At 42.8% G+C, this 20,783-nt stretch overlaps 1 protein-coding gene across 1 annotated transcript; it reads right to left on the reverse strand.

Moving 5' to 3' along the window:
* Positions 1–470: 470 nt before the first annotated feature.
* On the reverse strand, positions 471–12,257 carry LOC309968283 (uncharacterized protein C12orf42; the record flags this gene model as incomplete). Its single annotated transcript, XM_082849501.1, is given in 6 exon segments — positions 471–649; positions 652–891; positions 4,283–4,347; positions 4,349–4,418; positions 4,421–4,666; positions 12,248–12,257. Coding segments are annotated over 6 exon segments (810 nt in total).
* Between the last annotated feature and the right edge of the window lie 8,526 nt (positions 12,258–20,783).

Genomic DNA, 20,783 nt, shown 5'->3' on the forward strand with positions numbered 1-20,783 from the left:
ATTGGAGTAATCAAATTTCATGTTAACTATTAAATTACAGACATTCAATTATGTTTTCAAAACCTCTGTTTAGAGACTCAGAAGGCCCTTAGAAAACATCCTTAAACTAAAGCCCAAGTTGGCAGGTGAAACCGTTTACCTGTGAGACCAAAACAAAGCGGGGTCCTGGCCATCCCTGAGGGCGGCACATTGCGAAGTGGCACGCGATGTACCCCATCCCCATTGTGAGGCACAAATTCTTTGTGACACTGGGAGACACTGCAGAACAAAAATACTATTAGAAATCCTTCAAAAGGAACATTTTTGGCTGCGATAGAGACTTTTGACATTATTTATTAGGTTCAAAACTGCTTCTGTGAAGCCTAACAATGGTTCTGTGGAAACCAGTACATCTGAGGCCCTTTCTGTTGTTCAGGGCAGGCATTGATTGGAAGACGGGCAGCGCTCACGGAACAATTCCCTCGCAGTGGTCAGTGTAAGTGAGCATTCACCACCGGCCTAGGAGGGGCCTGTGAACAAACCGTATGGAAACGCGGGGGTAGGCGGGAGGGCAGAGAGGAGCAAACCTTGATTAACCTCTTGGAGGGGAGATGGGTGGGAGCACGGGCAAGCACAGGAAGGGGCGCTCCTGCCAGACTGCCGGGGAGTCAGGAGGATGAAGATGCCTGGGGAGCATCTCTGGTGCCATGGCAACTGTGCCCCTTCCCACTGAATTCCCGGGTGCGCCCAGGAGCCAACTTTGGGAATCTGGGTTTGCCGGTGCGCCTACTGCGGGTGTCATCCTCTCTTCCAGCTCAAGCTCTGACAAACTCCAGGAGACCCTGGACGAGGCAAAGGGGGTCTGGCTTCTCCCGTTGAGGCCGACGGCAGTGTATGGCCTCAGAGTAAGACCTGGAAGGCAAAGAAAAGCCAGGGTGGTGCTCAGGTGTGTGGAATTTACCTGCCCCGCTGGGACTTAAAAAAAAATCTCCTGATAACTGGATGTTTGAGAAATCGATGTTTGTAACGTGCTGAGAAAAAATTTTAAATCCCTTGACATTATCTTCATGTGCTTCCCATATTTCTTTAAGAAAATAAAATGCTATCGATTCTTTTCCTATTGTTTGAAAGCACCTCTTCCCCCCAAAACAACTTTTACAGAATCCTCATAAAACGTTTTTTTGTTTTTGTATTTTTGCGGTACGCTGGCCTCTCATCATTGTGGCCTCTCCCGTTGCGGAGCACAGGCTCCGGACGCGCAGGCTCAGCGGTCATGGCTCACGGGCCCAGCCGCTCCGCGGCATGTGGGATCTTCCTGGACCGGGGCACGAACCCGCGTCCCCTGCATCGGCAGGCGGACTCTCAACCACTGCGCCACCAGGGAAGCCCAATCCTCATAAAACTTAATTTCAAGACAAACAGTTCAAAACTTCTAAAGAGAGGGAAACAGAAGAATGGGTGACTAAAATAAATGCTCAAATTGGAAATCTGGGGAAAATTTGTGAATGGAAATTATTCAGATCTGGAAAAACAAACAGATCCGCGGCGCATTTAGACACACTGCTGACAATTTAAAACTCCAGGAGGCAACTATTTCATGAGTTTTATTAGAAACGTCAAACTAGGTGAAAATGAAAACAATCAGTGGGCAATCCAGTGGTTAAGACTCTGTGCTTCCACTGCAGGGGGCAGGGGTTTGATCCCTGGTCAAGGAATTAAGATCCTGCATGCCCCGCGCCCTGTGCCCCCCCCCCCAAAATCGTTTTTAGGTAAGAAATCCTGCCCACTGACCTACGCAAAATTAAAGTGTAATTCTTCAGTAGTGTATTAAGATAACTTAGATGATTTAAATCACTTTCTGTAAACTTTTAAAGGGCTTTGAATAGCATGCAGATGTCTGAAATATTTGGAGCCACCCAGGGGATCATTGGCAAACTCAAAAAAATATGAAGATTTCAAATGCACATTGCCTTCCTAACAGTGGGTGTCAAATGGTATAACACTAAGTATTTCAGTTTAGTTCATCACACACTGTTCTATGTTTGGTATGTACTGGGCAGCTCCCACTACACACTTAACATAACCAAGTCAAACTGTGAAACATTTTTAGTGAGCCTGATTTCTCCAACGTGAGAATTATTTCCTGGAAATAAAGGTAGAATGGCATTTCAATATGGCCAGGTAAGTAAAAGCTTTCAGAGAGCCAAACACATTGCTTTGTGAAAACTAGATGCTTAATAACTATTTGGTGATTTGAATTTACAGCCCTGGCATATGACCCATTCATTGCAAGACGATTCCACCTAAGATCATAGATGTGACTCTGGAATTTAGAGAAACAGAATACAACCTAGACAGAATATGCTGTCCTCTGTCTTGGGACAAAGAATAGGAATTCCTTCCCTGAACGTAATTCAATAATGATGCATTTTGTAACAAACTGTCTTAGAGGAACAGTTTGGTGTAAGGGAATATACAGGCTTTGGGGGCAGACCATCATAGATTTATATCCCAGCATATCACCTGGCCTAAGTCTCTTTGTCCTTACCTGAAACATGAGGATTGTATTACCTACTTCACAGGGTTGCTAGTGGGATTAAATCTGTCCATTCGTTTTCTTCATTCATTAATATTTGAGTGCCTGTTATGTGTCTGGCAGTATTCTAGACACTGGGAATACAGAAAGGAATAAAGCTGCAATATCCCTGCACTTACGGAGCATGCATTCGAGTTGGGAAGAGAGGGAGTGGAAGAGAAAGCAGGCTGACAGATAAGCAAACAAAGAAATGTATAAGTGTCAGCGGGTAATAAATCTTAAGGAGGAAAATAAAGTGAGAAAGGTTTGGAAAGCCCACCCAGGTAGGTGACATTTCAGTAAAGACCTGAAGGAAGCGTAAAAGCAAACTAAGCAAGTATCTGAGGGAAGAACATAATAAAATGTAAAGCATCTCGTACACAGTAAGTGCTCAGCACCTATGAGCTATTATTGTCATATCTGGAATCTTAATAGAGGAATGCTCTGACCTGGAGTCAGAATGGAGGCTCGAATCCTGGCTCCGTCCCTAAAGTTACAGAATCTCTGTGGGCCACCAAATCGTCATCTAAACCACGGGAAGATAACAGTTCTTGTCTCAGAAGGTAGCCGTATGGACCATAGTTGAAGATGTATGATCAGATTTTAGCACATCGCCTTATACATAAGACTCAAAATGTGTTAACCTGCCAGCATCCTCAACGTGCCATCATCAAGCCCATCCTCCCAGAGAAGAAGAATCTCTGACTCAGCATCTTTGGTAGAAAGTCTCCCAGCCTCAACTTTACCATTTACAGCCCAGGCAGGACATTATCCTCTAGTTCAAAGAAGGTTCTCCTTTGGACTGTGTCAAAATTTCTCTTTCTTCTATTGGTCAATTCCAACAAACTGTATAAATATGTGCAACAAAAAGTTACCTAAAAAAAAAAAAAAAACAAAAGCTGCATAAAATCAGTCTAATCCTTCTCCTTCTACATGACACCTCCTAGAATATTTGGAGGTATGCATTGTCTCCTGACATTTCCTCTCCTGCAGTCAGAATATCAGCACCATAAACACCACCATCACAGCCGCCATTTAGTCGGCCCTGCTGTGTTCAGGGAATTTTATATCAACAACATCTCTTCAAGGTAGTAATTGTCAGTTTACAGAAAATACTGGGCTCAGAGAACATTTATGGGACTTGATCATGGCGACAGAACTCAATGAAACAGTAGAAAGCAGAAATTTGAGCCCAAGTGTTTCTGGTTCTGGGCTCGGGTTTCCCTGATGTCAAAGCTCATTCCTTCTGGTCCATCTTCTTACCTTTAAACCATTCCTCCTGTTACACAGTTTTGAGATACTTCATTTTTATACACATTATTCTGTGCTATGAATTCACACCTTCCTTATTTGTAAAATGGGGATAATAACATTATCTGCCTAAGAGGGTTATATGAGGATTTCATAAAATAAAGTGCTCAGCACAGTATCTGAGAGCATCATATATGGGGGTTGGGATGCTGATGATAATACTTGTCATTATTATCAGGTGCAATACCTGAATCATTAAACTCTTATCATCAGCTCACACCTGTGCTCTCCTCCAATACAATACAAAGCAACAAGTAGACTTCCATTAAAGGCTGACAACTACAGTTCTTATAGAACGTTCTAGAATAGGACTTACCATTGAGTCAAATAATTCTGCTGTTTCTATTGAAGTTAAAAACAAAATGTGGCCAATTGAAAAGAGGAAGAAAGAGTTAGGAACCACAACGTGATACTCACCACATGGGACAGAATCTCCCTTGGAATTACAAGGGGGCTGGTTCTGAAATCTCACGTGCCTGTTGATGTGTGCCTGTGGCCTCCAGGTGCATAGGATTTACTGAGTGGACTGAATAGGCGTTTTTGTCATTCACTATTCCAGAACTGAACTGCCCCAGGCCTGCCTGGGTGATCCTCTGGCTCCCATATTCATTTCTTGTCTGACCGTGAAGATCAGTGGGGTCTCTTCCCATTCACTGGATGGTGTTGGAGAGGGACTTGCTTCTCCATGGCTTTTTTTGTCGAAAGAAGCTATACTTAGAGCAGGAGGCCTGGGGATGCTGTACTGGAGAGCACAGAGCAGTCTTCTATATGCCACTGGAGTCTGAATCCTTTCTGGAAATACTGTAAAAGGTAAACACATTATTTTTGAAGGAAGGCACTTAAATATCACCTACGAAATTAATGGCAGGAAGGATAAAATCAGGCAACGGATGGATTTTTTTGTTTGTTTCATGTTTCTATCCTGAGCAAACAAAATGACAGAGAAGCCAAGGACCCAGGTGCCCAAGTAGGAGAAGAAGAGGAGGGAAAAGGTGTGGAAGGGGAGGGAAAAGGCTGGAAATGCTTTTGTTGAGTTCAAGCTATATTGCAGGCACCGTGTGAGGACCCAGACATGTTGGTCATTTAGTCCTCACAGGAACCTCATCTAACAAATAGAATTATTATCTCCATCTTTTCAGGTCAGAAAGCTAGTTTGAAGCTTATGGGTTGAGTTGTGTCCCCCAAGAAGATATGTTGAAGTCCTAACCTTCTGTAGCTGTGAATGTGACCTCATTTGGTAATAGGGTCTTCGTAACCGCAGTCAAGTCAGAATGAGGTTGTTAGGGTGAGGCCTTAGTCCAATATGACTAGTGTCCTTATAAGAAGAAAAAACTGACACAGACACACAGGAAGAATGCCATGTGATGACAGAGGCAGAGAGTGGAGTGATGTATCTACAAACCAAGGTACCTCACGGACTGCAGCACCCACCAGAAGCTAAGAGAAAGGCATGAACTCTCCCTTAGAACCTCCAGAAGGTGCCAAGCCTGCTGATACTTGGTAGCCTGCTGATACGTGGATTTCCAACTTCTGCCTCCAGAACTGTGAGATAATAACTTGTTTTAAGCATCCAGTTTGGGGTTCTTTGTTATGAGTCCTCGGAAACTAATAGACCCACAATGGATCAAACTCACACGTGTTATCCCAGAATAATTATTAACAGTATCCCTTTTCACTAAAAGAAAAATTGCTCAGACTTGGGGGATAGAAAAGAAGAAAAACCAGGAGGTGGGGAGGTATGGAACGGGGGAGGAACAAAGTGGATTTCCTGAGTTCTACTATGTGGCAGAAACCGTGCCAGGACGCAGCAACTCTTAGCAAGACTCGTATTCCCTACGGTCAAGGTTCAGTCAAGTGGCAAAGATGCCGGCCATGTTAGGCAACAGGACACACTACTCCTAAATCGCAGCTTTGCCTGCAGAAGGGGAAATCAAAAGAAATGCCTCCAGGGGCCCCACAGATAACAGAAATGAGAGAAGAGGTCAAGTAGAAGCAGCCATCAGAAGGGGCCAGCCACGACTCAGTTCTCTTATTGGCCTGAGGGGATGTGGGCCCCATGAAGACAGATTTTTCTGGATTTTCAGGAGAAGCAGACATATGTTTTTTCAATATATGTAAAAACTTCTAATTTTTAAATGTTCGTAACTCACTCGATTTAAAAAAATATACGGTATGGATGCCACAAAACACATCTGTTCTCTGAACCACCATGGGCCACCAGTGTGCATCTTTGGCCTATGGCCAGCCCTATAAAAGTTACACTATCATTTACCTCCTTTCATACCATCTTCATCTCAGAAGATGATTTTCTTAAGTATTCTGCTTGGAGTCATGGGGATGTATTTGCAAGCTCTGTGCATAAGCAGGTTACAGAGTTCTAGAAGTCTCATCTTCCTCCTGCACTTTAGGAAGACTGAGCTTTTCATTTTAGTCTTAACTGCCTGCCCCTTTTCATCGTAAATCCCAGAATTTGAAATGGTAGACAAATGTATCAGTCTTTCCCAAATGCAGAGAAACTCCTAGAATCTTTCAAAACAGTAGCTCTGGGACTCTTGGTCCCAAAGGAAAGTCTACAGCCTTAGAACCAATGGCATCTGACGTGCCTTCATTCTGTTGTTCAGATATCAAGAACAGGACGGAAGGGCTGAAGCCACCTTACACACCTTCACATTCCACAAGTTATGGGTTGAAAGAGACCTTACAGGTCATCTGAGGCTGACCCTCACCACCTTCTTCATCCATCTCTGTTTAAATGCCTCTAGGGCCCTGAATCTCACTACCTCTGCATCAGAGATTTCATTGCTTATCAGAAAGGCAAATAGGTAACTTTGTAATTGCCATATAAGAGGCACATTTAGATAGATAGATGGAAAGAAAGGTAATACTTTATATAGGTAATAATTATCAAGGTCACCTTATATGATGTTGAGACAGCTGGTGACTATGTTTGTTTATTTAGTTATTCAACCAATATTCATTAAGCTCCTACCATATACTAGGTACCGCAACAATGACAAAATCTTACTCAGATCAACAGAACCCATCATCTTGAGGCTAAACTGACCAGCTGATTTTTGGCAAAATGGAATTCAGCACAGCAACCCAAGAGCCTCCCAGTTTCACAGACCCCTGCATGGATTTCAGGTTTCCTCTATGATACAGCTGCCAGGTTGCCTGAATTGAATAGAACAACCAGTAGTTTGGGCATCAAACAGAGACAGTTGTTAGAAATGCAAGGGCTGTTTCCAATCTCCAATGGCTTTCAGTCTTTTTTTTTTTTCAAATTTTCAAATCTCCCCACCAAGACAGTGGCAGAACTCGAGCCCAAATCCACTGCTCATGATTGAAAGTCCAGTGCTCTTCGTTACATTACCGGGCTGTTGAGTCTGCTTCAGTGCTTCCCATTCTTGGCCGTGCCTTCACCAATGTGTGGCAGGCTTTGAAAAAATACAGGCATGTGGTCCCGGGGCCCCAGTCTCTGTAGTTTGTAAGCCCCTCGGGTATTACGATGTGTAATTAGGGAGGCACTGGTCTAACTCACTCATCAGAGATGTCAGGTACTGTTATAAATTGTATGTAGTCCAAACACTCATGGACAATCTAGAGCCCCGACCTCAGGTATGTCTCTCTCCTCCAAGCATTATCTCTCTGTGAACAGTCTTCATTTCCGATACCAGCAATACCAGCCACTTGACAACTGGTCTACCCCTTATTATTTGTTTTCACACCAGTAAACCCACTTGAGCCAGACCACGACCCTTCAGCTTATGCGCTCAGGAGGGGCCTGAGGTCAGAGGGTGAGCATCTGTCCACACCACGAGTCAAGCACCGGAGAAGCTGGTTGGGACTCAGCTCTTAGATTCTGAAGGAGTTTGGTTCTTCTATAGCCCAATCAATGCCAGTGGCGTCGTAAGAATCGTGTGACTACCATGAACTGGGCTTGATGGAGGGAGGGATGCCAATGTCCACAACAACAGCTAGCAAACAGTGGGTGCTGACCACCCTCCTGGCCATGCCTTAGCCCGCCATCAGTGCCACCAGCATGACTTCCATCGTGCAGAAGACAGGGCACCTTAGACTGCGTACTCTGCCTGAGGCCCAGTGACTGACATCAGCTCTCAGGAAAGCCCACGTGCTAACCCCGCCTCCAGACAACCTCTCCCAGTGCTCACTTACGGATGCAACAGGCCAACTTTTCTCAACTACCTGTCTTTGGGTGTTTCTCATCTTTTTTTTTTTTTTTTTTGCGGTACGCGGGCCTCTCACTGTTGTGGCCTCTCCCGTTGCGGAGCACAGGCTCTGGACGCGCAGGCTCAGCGGCCATGGCTCACGGGCCCAGCCGCTCTGCGGCATGTGGGATCTTCCGGGACCGGGGCACGAACCCGCGTCCCCTGCATCAGCAGGCGGACTCTCAACCACTGCGCCACCAGGGAAGCCTGGGTGTTTCTCATCTTAAGAAATTCTTCCTGACATTCAAGTTTTGCAGGTTCTTTCAATGTGTAGACAGCGCTGCCTCTTTTGCAGCACAGGTCTTCCATCTGTTGCTAATTTCTTTTGAAATAATATTGTGGCAGACAGGAGATTTCAAGGCACAATAAGATAACCCTCAGAGCTGAATGTACTTCACAAAAACAATTTATCTTTCTCTTGAGCTGCAAAATAGCTCATGATAAATCATGACAGATGCAGATTTATTCATCTTCTATTCATTAGAAAAAGACAAACATGGTAACCCCTGCATATTCAGCCCCTCTGGGCTACCAGGGAGTAGGACGGTGCTCCCCATCACACCTGCTTCTGGCAGCTCTCCCTCAATGTATAGCTTCTATGTGTTTGATCCCCGCCCTATCTCTTCTGCTCCCTTGGGCTTCTAACTCCAGCATGTTCGTGTTACAAAAAAACTAGAGGCACCTGTCCTAGAAGGAGAAATGAAACCCAGAGACAATTAATTCCCCAGAGCTCATCTTGCCCTTAACTGTAGGCATAAATAGAGGCTAAAGCTAATTAATATCATCTCCTGCATATCTAAAATCAAACTTAAACTTTAAATAGGTCTTCAATGAATACTGAACACCCCAATGACACACTTTTAAAGGACTCTTAGACCACGCAGTGGAGTCGGAGTCTGCCACCTCAGTTTCACCACTTCTCCTAGTGGGGGAATGAGAGTTTTTAAGCTAGTGGGGCTGAGTCTGTGGGAGGGGTCTGGAAAGCATCAAGCCCTGAGCCCAGACTTCTTGGATCAAATCTGGTTCACCTCTTCCTGGCAGTGTTACCTAAGTCAAGCTACTTAAGTGCTCTGTGCCTCAATTTCCCCATTCACAAAATGGCAATAATGATTGCCACTACCACCCAGGGCTGAGGTGCAGATTAAATGAGTTGTTAATAAACAAGAGTTTAGAGCAGTATGCGACACACAGGAAGTACTCAGTTAGCCTTAGCTGTTGTTATTGTTCTCTCTCCCTCTATAGTTCCTGAATAGCCTCTTTTGGCAATAAGGACTCAAGTGGAAAATAATATCTTTTCCACCCATCCAGAGATTGCCTCATTTTATTCATTCCTTCATTCAAAAACATATTTATCAAATGCCTACTCTGTGCCTTGCTCTGTATTTGGCCCTGGGGATACAACAGAATAAGGCAAATCTGGTCCCTGCCCTCACAGAGCTTACAATCAACTGGAGAAGATGACAACAGCAAGTCACAACTAAGTGATTACAAATTGTAGTGAGTGATATCAAGGAAAAAGCAAGGGAGCGAGACAGAGAAACATGGGTGGAGACCTAGGAAGGTAATATTTAATTTGGGACTGACCCGAAGGTTGAAAAGGTCAGTCATGCAGGAGGGGGGAACAGCATTCCAGCCTCACAAGGACTGAGATATATTCCTAAGATTGCTACACCCAATGGCTGAATGGAAGTGAGCAAAAAAGAAGGGACAGGTGAGGTCCAGAAGTTACACAATGTATGATGGAAAGCTACTAAAACTCTCCCATAGATGAGTCACGACAGCAGCACTTACCCTTGAAAAAGTTCTCTAAGGAAAACTGGGCAGAAGAGGATGAGAACAGAAGCCAGTTAGAAGGCAGTTAGCAGTCAGCTAAGTGAACAGTGACGGCAACTTGGATGTGCCTGGGAGTTGTGTATAGCGGTTGAGACACAGACTGTCTGGGCTTGATTTTCTTCATCTGTAAAATGGATAGATAATGATAACCCCCATTTTTGGGGGGGAAGGTGTTGGCAGAAATACATATAATGGACTTCCAGTTTTAGCTCCAACATGGAAACAGCCTGGAAACTGACAGTCCTATCCTTACAACAAGAAACAGTTTAAGAAAGTGAAAAACAACAATTTTTCCTGGATCCATCAGAGAACTGAGTTTGCAGGGCAAAAGGCCACCCCAAAATCTGGAGAGACAGATGAATCCAAAGAGTCAAACCAAGATCTGTTTACCTGGAGTAGAAGCCTCTGGAACAATACACTGGTTCCTACACTGGTAGGAACATTTAAATGATCATTTTGATGAATTGCTGGCGGCTGGGTGTAGACCAGCTTGAGAGTTAGAAACTCCTGAGGACAGCAGGTTTAGGTGGTCCCTGCACTTCAGCAAATTTTGTCTATAAGAACTCCACTAGTTTCTCAAGGTGAAAGTCTGAAAAAGATCCCTTCAAAGCTCTGATACAGGCATGGGAAAAACAATCCTAGTAAAATATGCCCAGAGCATCCTCCACAACAAAAGCATATCCTTATCCCAGCCGAGGGAAGGGCATTTTTCCCACTCCAGTTCCTTTAGCCTTCTCGTCTCACCTAAGGAGCAGTAAAAAAAAAAAAAAAAAAAAAAAAAAAAGCTAAAAAACACTTGTTAAGGTCACAGCCAGAGACACAGACACACTAAAAGACTGAGATTAATCATAAGATTATAGAATGTTTCCCCTCCCCCACACCTTATCAGCACACCAACAGGTGTCCAGTATAATAAGAGTGGATTCCAGCTGGGAGAGCTACAAGATACAGATTCTCTCTCAGGAACAGTAGTCAGGGAAGCCCAAAGTCTGGAAAGGGAACAAAAGTGAGAACACTGGAGAAACCTGAAGCCTCTCGTTCTTACAGCTACAACAAACATTAAACACATCCCAGGACCGAGTCGGGTCGACACAAAAACCCACAGCAAAGATCTGTTTACTTCAGTTCCTATTACCTGATGTATCATGCTTGGCTTTCAACAGAAAGTTATGAGGCACGTCAAAAGGCAAGAAAACAAAAAAACCCCAATCTGAAGAGACAAAGCAAGCCTAAGAACTCATCTATGGCACAGACATCAGAATTATCAGAGAAGGAATTTCAAATACTGTGATTAATATGCTAAGGGCGTTAATGGAGAAAGTAGACAACATGAGAGAACAGTTGAGTAAGGCAAGCAGAGAGATGGAAACTCTAAGAATCAAAAAGAAATGCTCCGCGATGTCACTTACATGTGGAATCTAAAATGAATACCTAGGAGCAGAGGGTAGAACAGGAGTTACCAAGGACAGGGAGGTGGGGGAAATGGGAAGGTGTTAAGTCAAAGGGCACAAAGTTGCAGTTATGGAAGATGAATAAATCTAGAGATCTAATTTCCAGCATAAAGACTGCAGTAAATAATACTGTACTGAACACTGGAAATTTGCTAGAGAGTAGATTTCAGGTTCTCTCATCACACAAAAAATGGTTAAAAACTAAATGAGGAGATAACAGGTTAATCAGTTTGACTATAGTGATCATTTCACTGTGTACACGTGTATCAACTCATCATGTTGTACACTTCAAATATATACAATTTTTATTAAAAGTAAAACACAATCAGAAAATGCTAGAAATATAAAACGCTGTAACAGAAATGAAGAATGTCCATGACGGGCTCATCAGTAGACTGAACATGGCCAAGGAAAGAATCAGCAAAAGCATGAAGACAGGTCGATAAAAACTCCTCAACTGAAATGCAAAGAGAGAAAGAAATGGGGGAAAAAAGAACAAAACAAGAACCCTGGGACAATTTCATAAGATATAACGTATGCATCATAATTGGAATACCAGTAGAAGAAAAAAGAGAAAATGGGCAGAAGAAATGTTTGAAGTAACAATGGCTGAGAACTTTCCAAACCACAAATTCAGGCAGCTCAGAGAACACACGGCAAGATAAATGCAAAAACAAATAAAACAAAAACAAAAGACCTACTACTTATAGGCATAGCATGTTAAAATTACAGAAAACCAAACACAGAAAGAAAATCTTGAAAGAACCTGGGGGGCTGAGAAACAAGCAGGGAACGCTTTTTAGTAAGTGTCTAATAAGTTTAGTAAGAAGAAGAACTCAGGAGGACTGCTCTTCAGCATTATAGCTTACCGTTCTCCATGTCCACCTCATACCCTCCCTCCTCCCTTTCTGCAGACTTGCCTGGGGATAACCACTTCTCTTGCCTCAGGGATTAGTCCATGTTGCTCAGTTCACCATAATCAGTCATTCCAGCTCTAACGTCGTGTCTCTTACTAAGGACGGCAAACAGCTTTCTTCTTGAACACCAGTACCCGTTGGGACATCAGTTTTTAAGAGTTCCAGGGCTTGTCTCAGTTCATGGGGAAATGACTGATATCTGCCATGGATGTGGGAGAATGAAGTGGCTACAATAGGGGCAGGAACTTGTCCCAGCTCAGGCACTCTGCTAAGTAGGAGGGTGACTTCCCTGCCTCTGGGGGAGGGATGTTCCTTCTTCCAATATCACTCAACCACCTCCCTTCCTCTAGTAAAAGGACACAGGAGTTGGTGTCTCACCAGGCACCAGAAGGTAACCCAAGTGCATTCAGATGCACTTCACCCTCCTTCCATGACACCATCTCTTCCCCATGACACTATCCGCCTTACTCAGTTGCATTTGAATCACAGAAAGTCTCCAGCCCAGGGACATGGATGTGTATTGAAATGTTTTGTTTTTAAATTTCCTGACTAGACTGTGAACTGTTTTAAACAGGAGCTATAATTTGAGAGCCACTGTATTTGGTTTCTGGTGGATTCATTGAATGAGTGTCTGAAGGCCTTGATTTCTTCATCTATGGAAGAATTTAAATGATCTCTACAATATTCCCCAGCCCTAATAATCCTGTGAGTCTCTGAGGTTTTTTTTTTAATTGTGCAAAACATTTTTTATTTAATTACCTTATTTATTTTTGGAAGCATTATGTTACCATATGAGATTGCTGTTTTGTAGGACAAAAACTGTCAAATGTAGGCAATTTCACATGTTACAACTTAACATGATGCTTATAAGAGTAGAGATGACATATACACATTGTTCAAAGGAAACAAATAGCCACAGACCAACCTAATTTCATTACATGAATACCTACAAATTATTCATCCATTCTCTTATTGATGGGAGTGTGCATGAAATCCATTTTCCTTTTGTTTTTTAATATTACAAACAAGGTGCTATGAACATTCTTGTACACATCCTCTGTTGCATGTACTCTACTTTCTCTAGGAGTGGAATAGCCAAGTCCTGGGGTATCCATGTCTTCAATATTATACAATATCCATTATTTTTCAGAGTGTTTTTACCAACTGACACTCCCACCAGCAGTGTATAAGGCTTCCTGTTATTCCACATCCTTGCCAACACTTACTATTACTTGACTGAGTTTTTCAATTTTTGCCATTCTGGTGGGTATAAAACAGTACTCCATTGTGGTTTTAATTTTTTCATTTTCCCAATAAATAATGAGCTTAACATCCCTCCTCCCACCACATCTTTAATCTGAATTGCTTACAAGCTATGTGATTATGGGTTGAGTTGCCACCCCTTTCCTTTCTTCTGCCCTTCATATTCTAACCAGTTGGTAAATAGTGGCACAGCCCCGGATGACACAGTGGGGAACACTTAGATAATCCACAAAGTCCATAACCTGCCTCTACAATCCCTCGGGGATTGTGCTCATGCAATTCAACTGCCACGACCCAGTGCAGTATTTCACGTCTTGCTAAAACTCTGGCCAGGCACTGTTTTGCATGCACCCAAGTACTTGGACAATTCTTTCATCTGAATGATGAGCTTATTTCAACCACAGCTTGCTTGAGACACAAAGGGCTTCCACTACCTGCCTGTAGTATCACTCCAGATGGCCCCTTACTTAGCCTACTTACACGAAATGGTTTTCAAGTTGCTCACCTTTCTGCCTTGAGGATGTGTGGTTTCTCAGTCACCCTTTTAACATGGGATCCTAAGACTGGGAAACATTTTAAATCGCATCATTCAAGCGCACATGTTCAGGAAAGCAACACTTCATTATATTTATTCTATAAGAAAAAAATCAAAAGTGTTTTCCCCTCAAGCTAGAGAATGCAACAGGAATGATGATCTTAAATGATGCTGATGAATACAATTTCGGAGAAGGGGGGAAGAAAGAGTCACACACAGAATCGGAAACAACTGAGAAAGGAATCCAGGCTACCCCCAACCCCGGCCTTTGTTGAAGGGATCACCAGAGATCTGTGTAGATATTATTTCGAAATTTAGAGTTTCAACTTGTATGAACATGAATGCCCATGCTGAGTTTTTGCATGCCTCTGTGAAACAGCGAAAAGAACCCAACGGACCCTATTCTTGCCTTAAAGCAACACACTGTGGAAAGCCTGAAAATAAACCATCTATGCTTGATTAATTAGGTTTGTAAGTATTGTTTCAGAACCAAACAATATTTCTAAAGATTTCAATAGTTCAAAGATTGCCCTATGGCCGTCTGGCCAATACATCTTCTAACACATGCAGTTTACAAGCATTTTTCTTCCCAATATGTTGTCTTTGGTTGGTGCGACATTGTTTGAGTTCAGGGCTATTTGGGTCATAGTGGTTTTCTCCCCTGCACAGCAGTGGTGCTAAGCACAGCACTTCAACCATACATCTTCCATGTCATTTCCATCAAAGGCACATGATACTTCCTAGTGACCAATCAGGAGTGGTCCAGCATCCTAACAGAGGGCATATTGGCAAACCCAGCTTTCTTAATGACAGCCATTGTTTGAGGCCAACAAAAGGGAGGTACTGAATATTAACATGTGGCCTTGTGTAAAGGTCACCGGTATGGTACATCCATCATATTCCACAACCGAGAAAGGGAACTTTATAAGTTCTGTCAGAACCTACTGTTGTCCAAATAAATGTATTAGCCTGACAGCTGACACCAACGAGGCAATGATCTTGAGTGATGATCTCCTCGTTTAACAAACATCCTTTCACTTCTTTGAAGCAGGAGCAGACATTATGGCTAGAGATCATGTTTAAGGAATATACCTCGAGGCCACGGTAGGTGAGAATAACCAGGCAACCCAATTAAAATATTAATTTAATAACATGCAATCGTTAGACCAAATGGCATCTCCTTCTAATAGGCGTAACTTTCCACACTGAAAAGAGAAATCATATTTTAACAGCTCAGAGTCTCGAATGGTCTTCTTAATGGTAAAGACCAACAAGTTCATGACAATTCTATCAATAAGGTTTAATACAATTGGTGTAAAAGGACTCAAAGGCCTGGGTCTGTAGACCATACTGCATCTTGGCTAAAGGGTACATAAAGTATGATGGCAGAATTGAATGCAGCTGGATGGTAGCGCATGCATTTAACACTAAACCCAAGAGGAGGCAGCAAGCTTTCCTACTTGACAGATCTTGATCAGAAGCAGTTCTATGGTCAGTATTAGAAATATGGGGTTCTTGTTATTAAACAGCATTTTAAAGTAAAAGTTGAAATTTATTTTTATTTAAGAGATCAGAAAGAATACAGTCAATGGAGTGAATAAGCATGTATCTCAGCTCCCTCACTCTGACCTTACTGTTGTAAGGTCAGAGCGGGTTGGGGAGGGAATAAAAGAGGGAAAGACAAAGAAGAGAGAGAATGCTGTTCAGTTCCTTGGATACCTCATACTCTCAAACTCTCTCTTGACGTTTAGACAGTTTCTTTCTATCTGGCGTATTTCCCATAGCCCCGTTCCTCTGACCAATTTCTACTCCTTCCATTCTTTTTCCTAAACCCCTGAACTGCTTGGATCCTTCTGGTTTTTGGACTTGCTTTATCATGACACTCAACACTTGAAATTGCTTACTGAACCATCTTGTCTTCTAAATTACTCCGAAGTCCATGAGGAGAGAGACGGGATGTCAGTTTCATCCTTGTAGGTGCTCCATAAACCTTTGTACATAAATGGTAACTTTCAATAATAAAACTGGATCAAAACTTGACTTATAACAAGTTTCTGTTAAATAAAAGAAATTCTTGTGCACATGAAGGAAGGATTCAGCACTGGAGCAATTTGCCTTTATCGTACTATAGAGAAGGTAGTAAGCCACTATAATGCAGCTTCACCAATTCATATTCTATTATTTCAGAGCAAGCCATAACCAGATAAGGGATAGGAGGGAGTCAGTTTTCAACCACCTGTGAAAAGGGTGCTTGCTAGGCAAAAAAACCGCATACATAACATACCAGGGGCAACTCAGCCACTTGTCTTGGCATTGAGTCCTTCTGCCCCCTCTGTACATTGACTCCATTTGGAACGTCCTCCGCTTGGAATGCTGTCCACTTGTCTACAGCGTATTAGCCTTCAAGGCCCAGGGTAAGAGCCACTCCTTTTATGCAGCCTTCTCCTGCTGTTCATACTCACAACCCTCTCCCTGAATTCTGAATACCTCTAGTTCTTCCTGTATTCCCACTGGACACGAACCACATTGCAGCTGAAAGTCTTAGATGAGTGTGCATTTTTTTTTTTTTTTTGGTACACGGGCCTCTCACTGTTGTGGCCTCTCCCGCCGCGGAGCACAGGCTCCAGACACGCAGGATCAGCGGCCATGGCTCACAGGCCCAGCCGCTCCACGGCCCGTGGGATCCTCCCGGACCGGGGCACGAACCCGCGTCCCCCGCATCGGCAGGCGGACTCTCAACCACTGCACCACCAGGGTAGCCCGAGTGTGCATTTTTTAACAAAAAAGTTTGTAAATTATTTGAGGGAAGAATCTGTCTATTTGTACTTTTCTGAATCCAACCCAGTGCCTAGCACGTTGCACTCTGTGGGTGTTCAATGACTATTTTCGAAATAAATGCATTAGCATATAAAAATAATCATTTAAGTATTTAAGCAAATTCCAAAAAGAAAAATCTCTGTTGGCAATGCTTTATTAAACATATATAATAATTGTGTGTTAGTCTGTCTGCTTAGACAACCACGTGTCAATGATCCTATGACTCTAAGTGGTTTGAATGAGAGCCCCCTGATTATTAGATTCTCCCTTCTTCAGCTACAATGGGAAAATCACTCAAGATGATCCCCTACTTCCTGTTCACAACTGATGGGTCCAGGTTCCTGCAACTGACCCAAGCTTGGACAATTAGACTCTTTCAATGGATTTTTGTCCTCAGGACCTAAGAAACGACATCTCAGTTCCTTTCCGGAGGGGATGCTGTGACATATGAACTGAAAGTTATTGGAGGCCATGTTTTTAGTTTTCATTGAAGGATCTGCTCTGAGAAAATAAAGGTGACGCTGCAGAGAGAAGGAGAGGCACAAGATGGAGGGTCCTAAGGATGCTCATATCCCCTGGTTCAGAACTGCCCTGAGGCCCGACTCACCGCAAATGCCATTTATTTCAGATATATAAGACGCCTCTCTTTCTGACCAATGTAATTCCGATTGATCTCCATGATGTCAAAACTAGTCACTATTATTGTATTATATTAACTGAAACTGCACTTCTTTACAAGTTTAAACTTGTCTCTCCACCACAAATGTCTAAATTCATAAGAATGCTATTAGGTTCATCTCACCACATCAACCCTGAATACTGTAGGGATTCCTGAAGCTGAATTCTACAACCTCCCTTTCTGACTTAGGGCAGCCCTTAAGCCTCTCTGCCTCTGTTTCCCATCAGAAAGAAAGACAGAAATAGTTATTATGTTCATCCAACAAAAAGGAAATTATTGGTTGATTAGATGCCTGTTCAACACACTGAGGATGAAAACCAGTCTTCATGGTGAATTATTGAATTAGGGGGCCAACTTACAGTGAGGCTGTGTCTACACAAAGCCAAACATCCAGTCAATTGAGCCAAAAAAAAAAAAAATACAGTTTAGCAACAGGAAAAATGAAATTAGTTGATGGGGACTGTGCAGACCAAATAAAATGAAGAAACGAAGGTCAATACAATAGCACGGTAAAAGTCCTGGTGGAGATTACAGACTTAAAAGGGAGAGTAAGTAAGGAGATTTTTGATGCTCACTGTCAGAAATACAGAGGTGCTACTGAACATACTAAAACAGATTCATTAATTTTGTGTGGGGTTATATGTTTCTCTCTCTTTCCTCTTGATTCTATTTCATTTTCAGAATTCAAGTTTAAGATGTAAATCTAGAAAAAACAAAGCAGGTGTCCAAAGATCTGAGTTATACCCCGGCTCAGGATATGAAAAAGAAGCACTCTCCTTTGCTCAGTCTGGCATATGACAGATTTTGATGTGATCATTCAATGTGGCTTAGTTTCATATTTGATAAATCAAATATTATCTTCATTTTCTACAGGGCAAAAAGCATATTGAGATGCATACCATCTATGGAGAATTCTAAATAACAAAACTTCTTTGATGTTCACTGATTTCCCCAAGTCATTTATAACACTATGGCAAAAATCTGAACATCCTCTATAAGTTGTGTAACGTTTCTGGTTGACTCTCTAGATAGTAGTTGTTGGCTAGCATTAATGGTGTATGTCAACTGTGCTTTTAGGAGATGCCATTTTAATGTCCTGTATCATTTTTAGATTGATGTTTCAGTTACAAGCCCTGAAATATTACTATGCTGTAATATTTAGTCCGTAAGCTCTAAACAGGCTCTAAAACTGCATGAAGTTTTCATAACTACTGACTCATAACTATTTCATTAGCTATTGACTTTTAAGTAGGGAAGGAGGAGAAATGATGATGACTTATGAGTAATGTATCACTTCATTATGAGTGAAATACAATTAATTAAAATTGAAGCTCTTAATTAATAACTTATTAATGTAACTCTCCCCCTAACCCTAAAAGAATTAGCCCCAGGAGCGAGACAAAGGAAGCCTTCTTCAAGACAAAGTGGAAAGTACAGTTTCGTGAACTGAGTCCTGAACCCCAGGAATGAACGTTTGCAGCTGCGCCATGAACTGTTTTCTGTTACCTTAAATACCGCTGGGACATATGGAGCATTTCTGAGGACCTTCTATTGTAAAACGTTCTGTTCATATCTTATGCTTTTCCATATGTCTCATCCTTATTTCAGAGTTTCTATTCATTTCCATAAAAATAAGACCTTTGTTTTCCGAGAGTTCATTTTCCTCTCTCCCCTCATCTCTATTATGGTCACAAACCTCTACTCGGGTTATTGCAGCCACTCTAGGACCAGCCAATTGTGAGAAGATGAATAGAGAATTATCTGGAAGAAAAACAGCAACTGCAGATGATCCGTGGAGCTGCAGAGCTCCTGTTTCTTTGCTCCTTCCAACCGACCCAGCGTGGAGGAGGATAAACCTGACACTGGTGGTGAACTGCTTCAAAGGGAGAAAATGTTTACAGAAATGGTCGCTGAGACCCTGAAGGAGGTGCTGAAGGAAGATATAATTTGGTTAACGGAAAATTAACCAAAACGTGCTTTCTGCAAAAGAAAACTCCCTGTAGTTTGGGGTTGACTTGAAGCAATTATCCAAACAAAACAGTTGGCGCCTGTGTTGGCGACAAAACTGTGTTTGCATAAAGTAGAGGGAGATGACAAATATGCATGAAAATTAAATTTAGGCCTCTGGGACTCCCCTTTTGGGGCCACAGAAGAGCTGATTACATGTTCACAGCTGGAACTGGTGTTGGCAGGCAGGCCTTATTCATGGGCAGGGTGGGGGCTCCCTTTCTGAGCAACACTCGGTGGCAAAGCAAGAAGGGCGGCATTAAAAGCGTCTGATGTTTGCAGACCTCAGGCCCCGTGGCCCCAAGCTTCGGCATCCAACTGCAGTTGTCTCCACTGAGAAATCATTAAGTGGCTCGAAGTGTGTGTTGGAGTACAGGTCCTCCCCCACATGCCTCATCACACTCTCAGCCGCCCAGACTGCTTTTTGCAACACGTTTCCTTTAGAAGGTAGCACATACAGCCAAGAGAACAGCCAGCACTCTGGACGGCAGGGAAGCTGGTTCTTGTAATACCACCGGCGGAGATCACAACATGAGGTTGAAGCTGCCTTGGAACAGGGTCCTTGGGGTACTTAAATGACCCAAAGTGTGTGTTTTAGCAGCATGTGGCAATGGTTCTCTTGGCATCTGTGGTGGCAGCTTCCAAAAATGGCCCGAATTCTCCATCCTTCCTTTGCAATGCAACTTTGCCCCGTCACAAGATAGAGTGTTTCCCTACATTAATCGGGGCTCGCCTTGTGACTTATTTTGTCCAACAAAGTGGGGCAGAGGTGATAGGGGAGGCTTCCTGTGACAATTTAAAGCACAAAGGATGAGCAGAAATTAGCCTAATGAATAGGGGGAAATGGACAATATTGTCCTAAGGCAAGAAAGAGCATGCTATGCTGAATAATAATAGTATCTAACATTTATTGGGCACTCCTGATATGCCAGAAGCTGTTCAAAGCAGTTCGCTTGTATCTACTAATTTAATTTCCCTCAAAAACCTGATGAAGTAGGTGTAATTATTACCCTCATTTTCTTCCAATTAAGAAAACAAGGCCCTGGGTAGTTAAGAATCTTGGCCAATATCCCACACATAGTAATTGGCAGAGTTGGCCAAGGCCATTAGGCTTCAGAGCTCATATCCTTCCACCATTATACTATGGGGCTCTTGAAAGGACTGGGAGAAAATCAGCAAGACAAGAA

Source organism: Leucopleurus acutus (assembly GCF_964270905.1).
Source record: "Leucopleurus acutus genome assembly, chromosome: 11".
In the NCBI taxonomy this organism is placed as follows: Eukaryota; Metazoa; Chordata; class Mammalia; order Artiodactyla; family Delphinidae; genus Leucopleurus; species Leucopleurus acutus.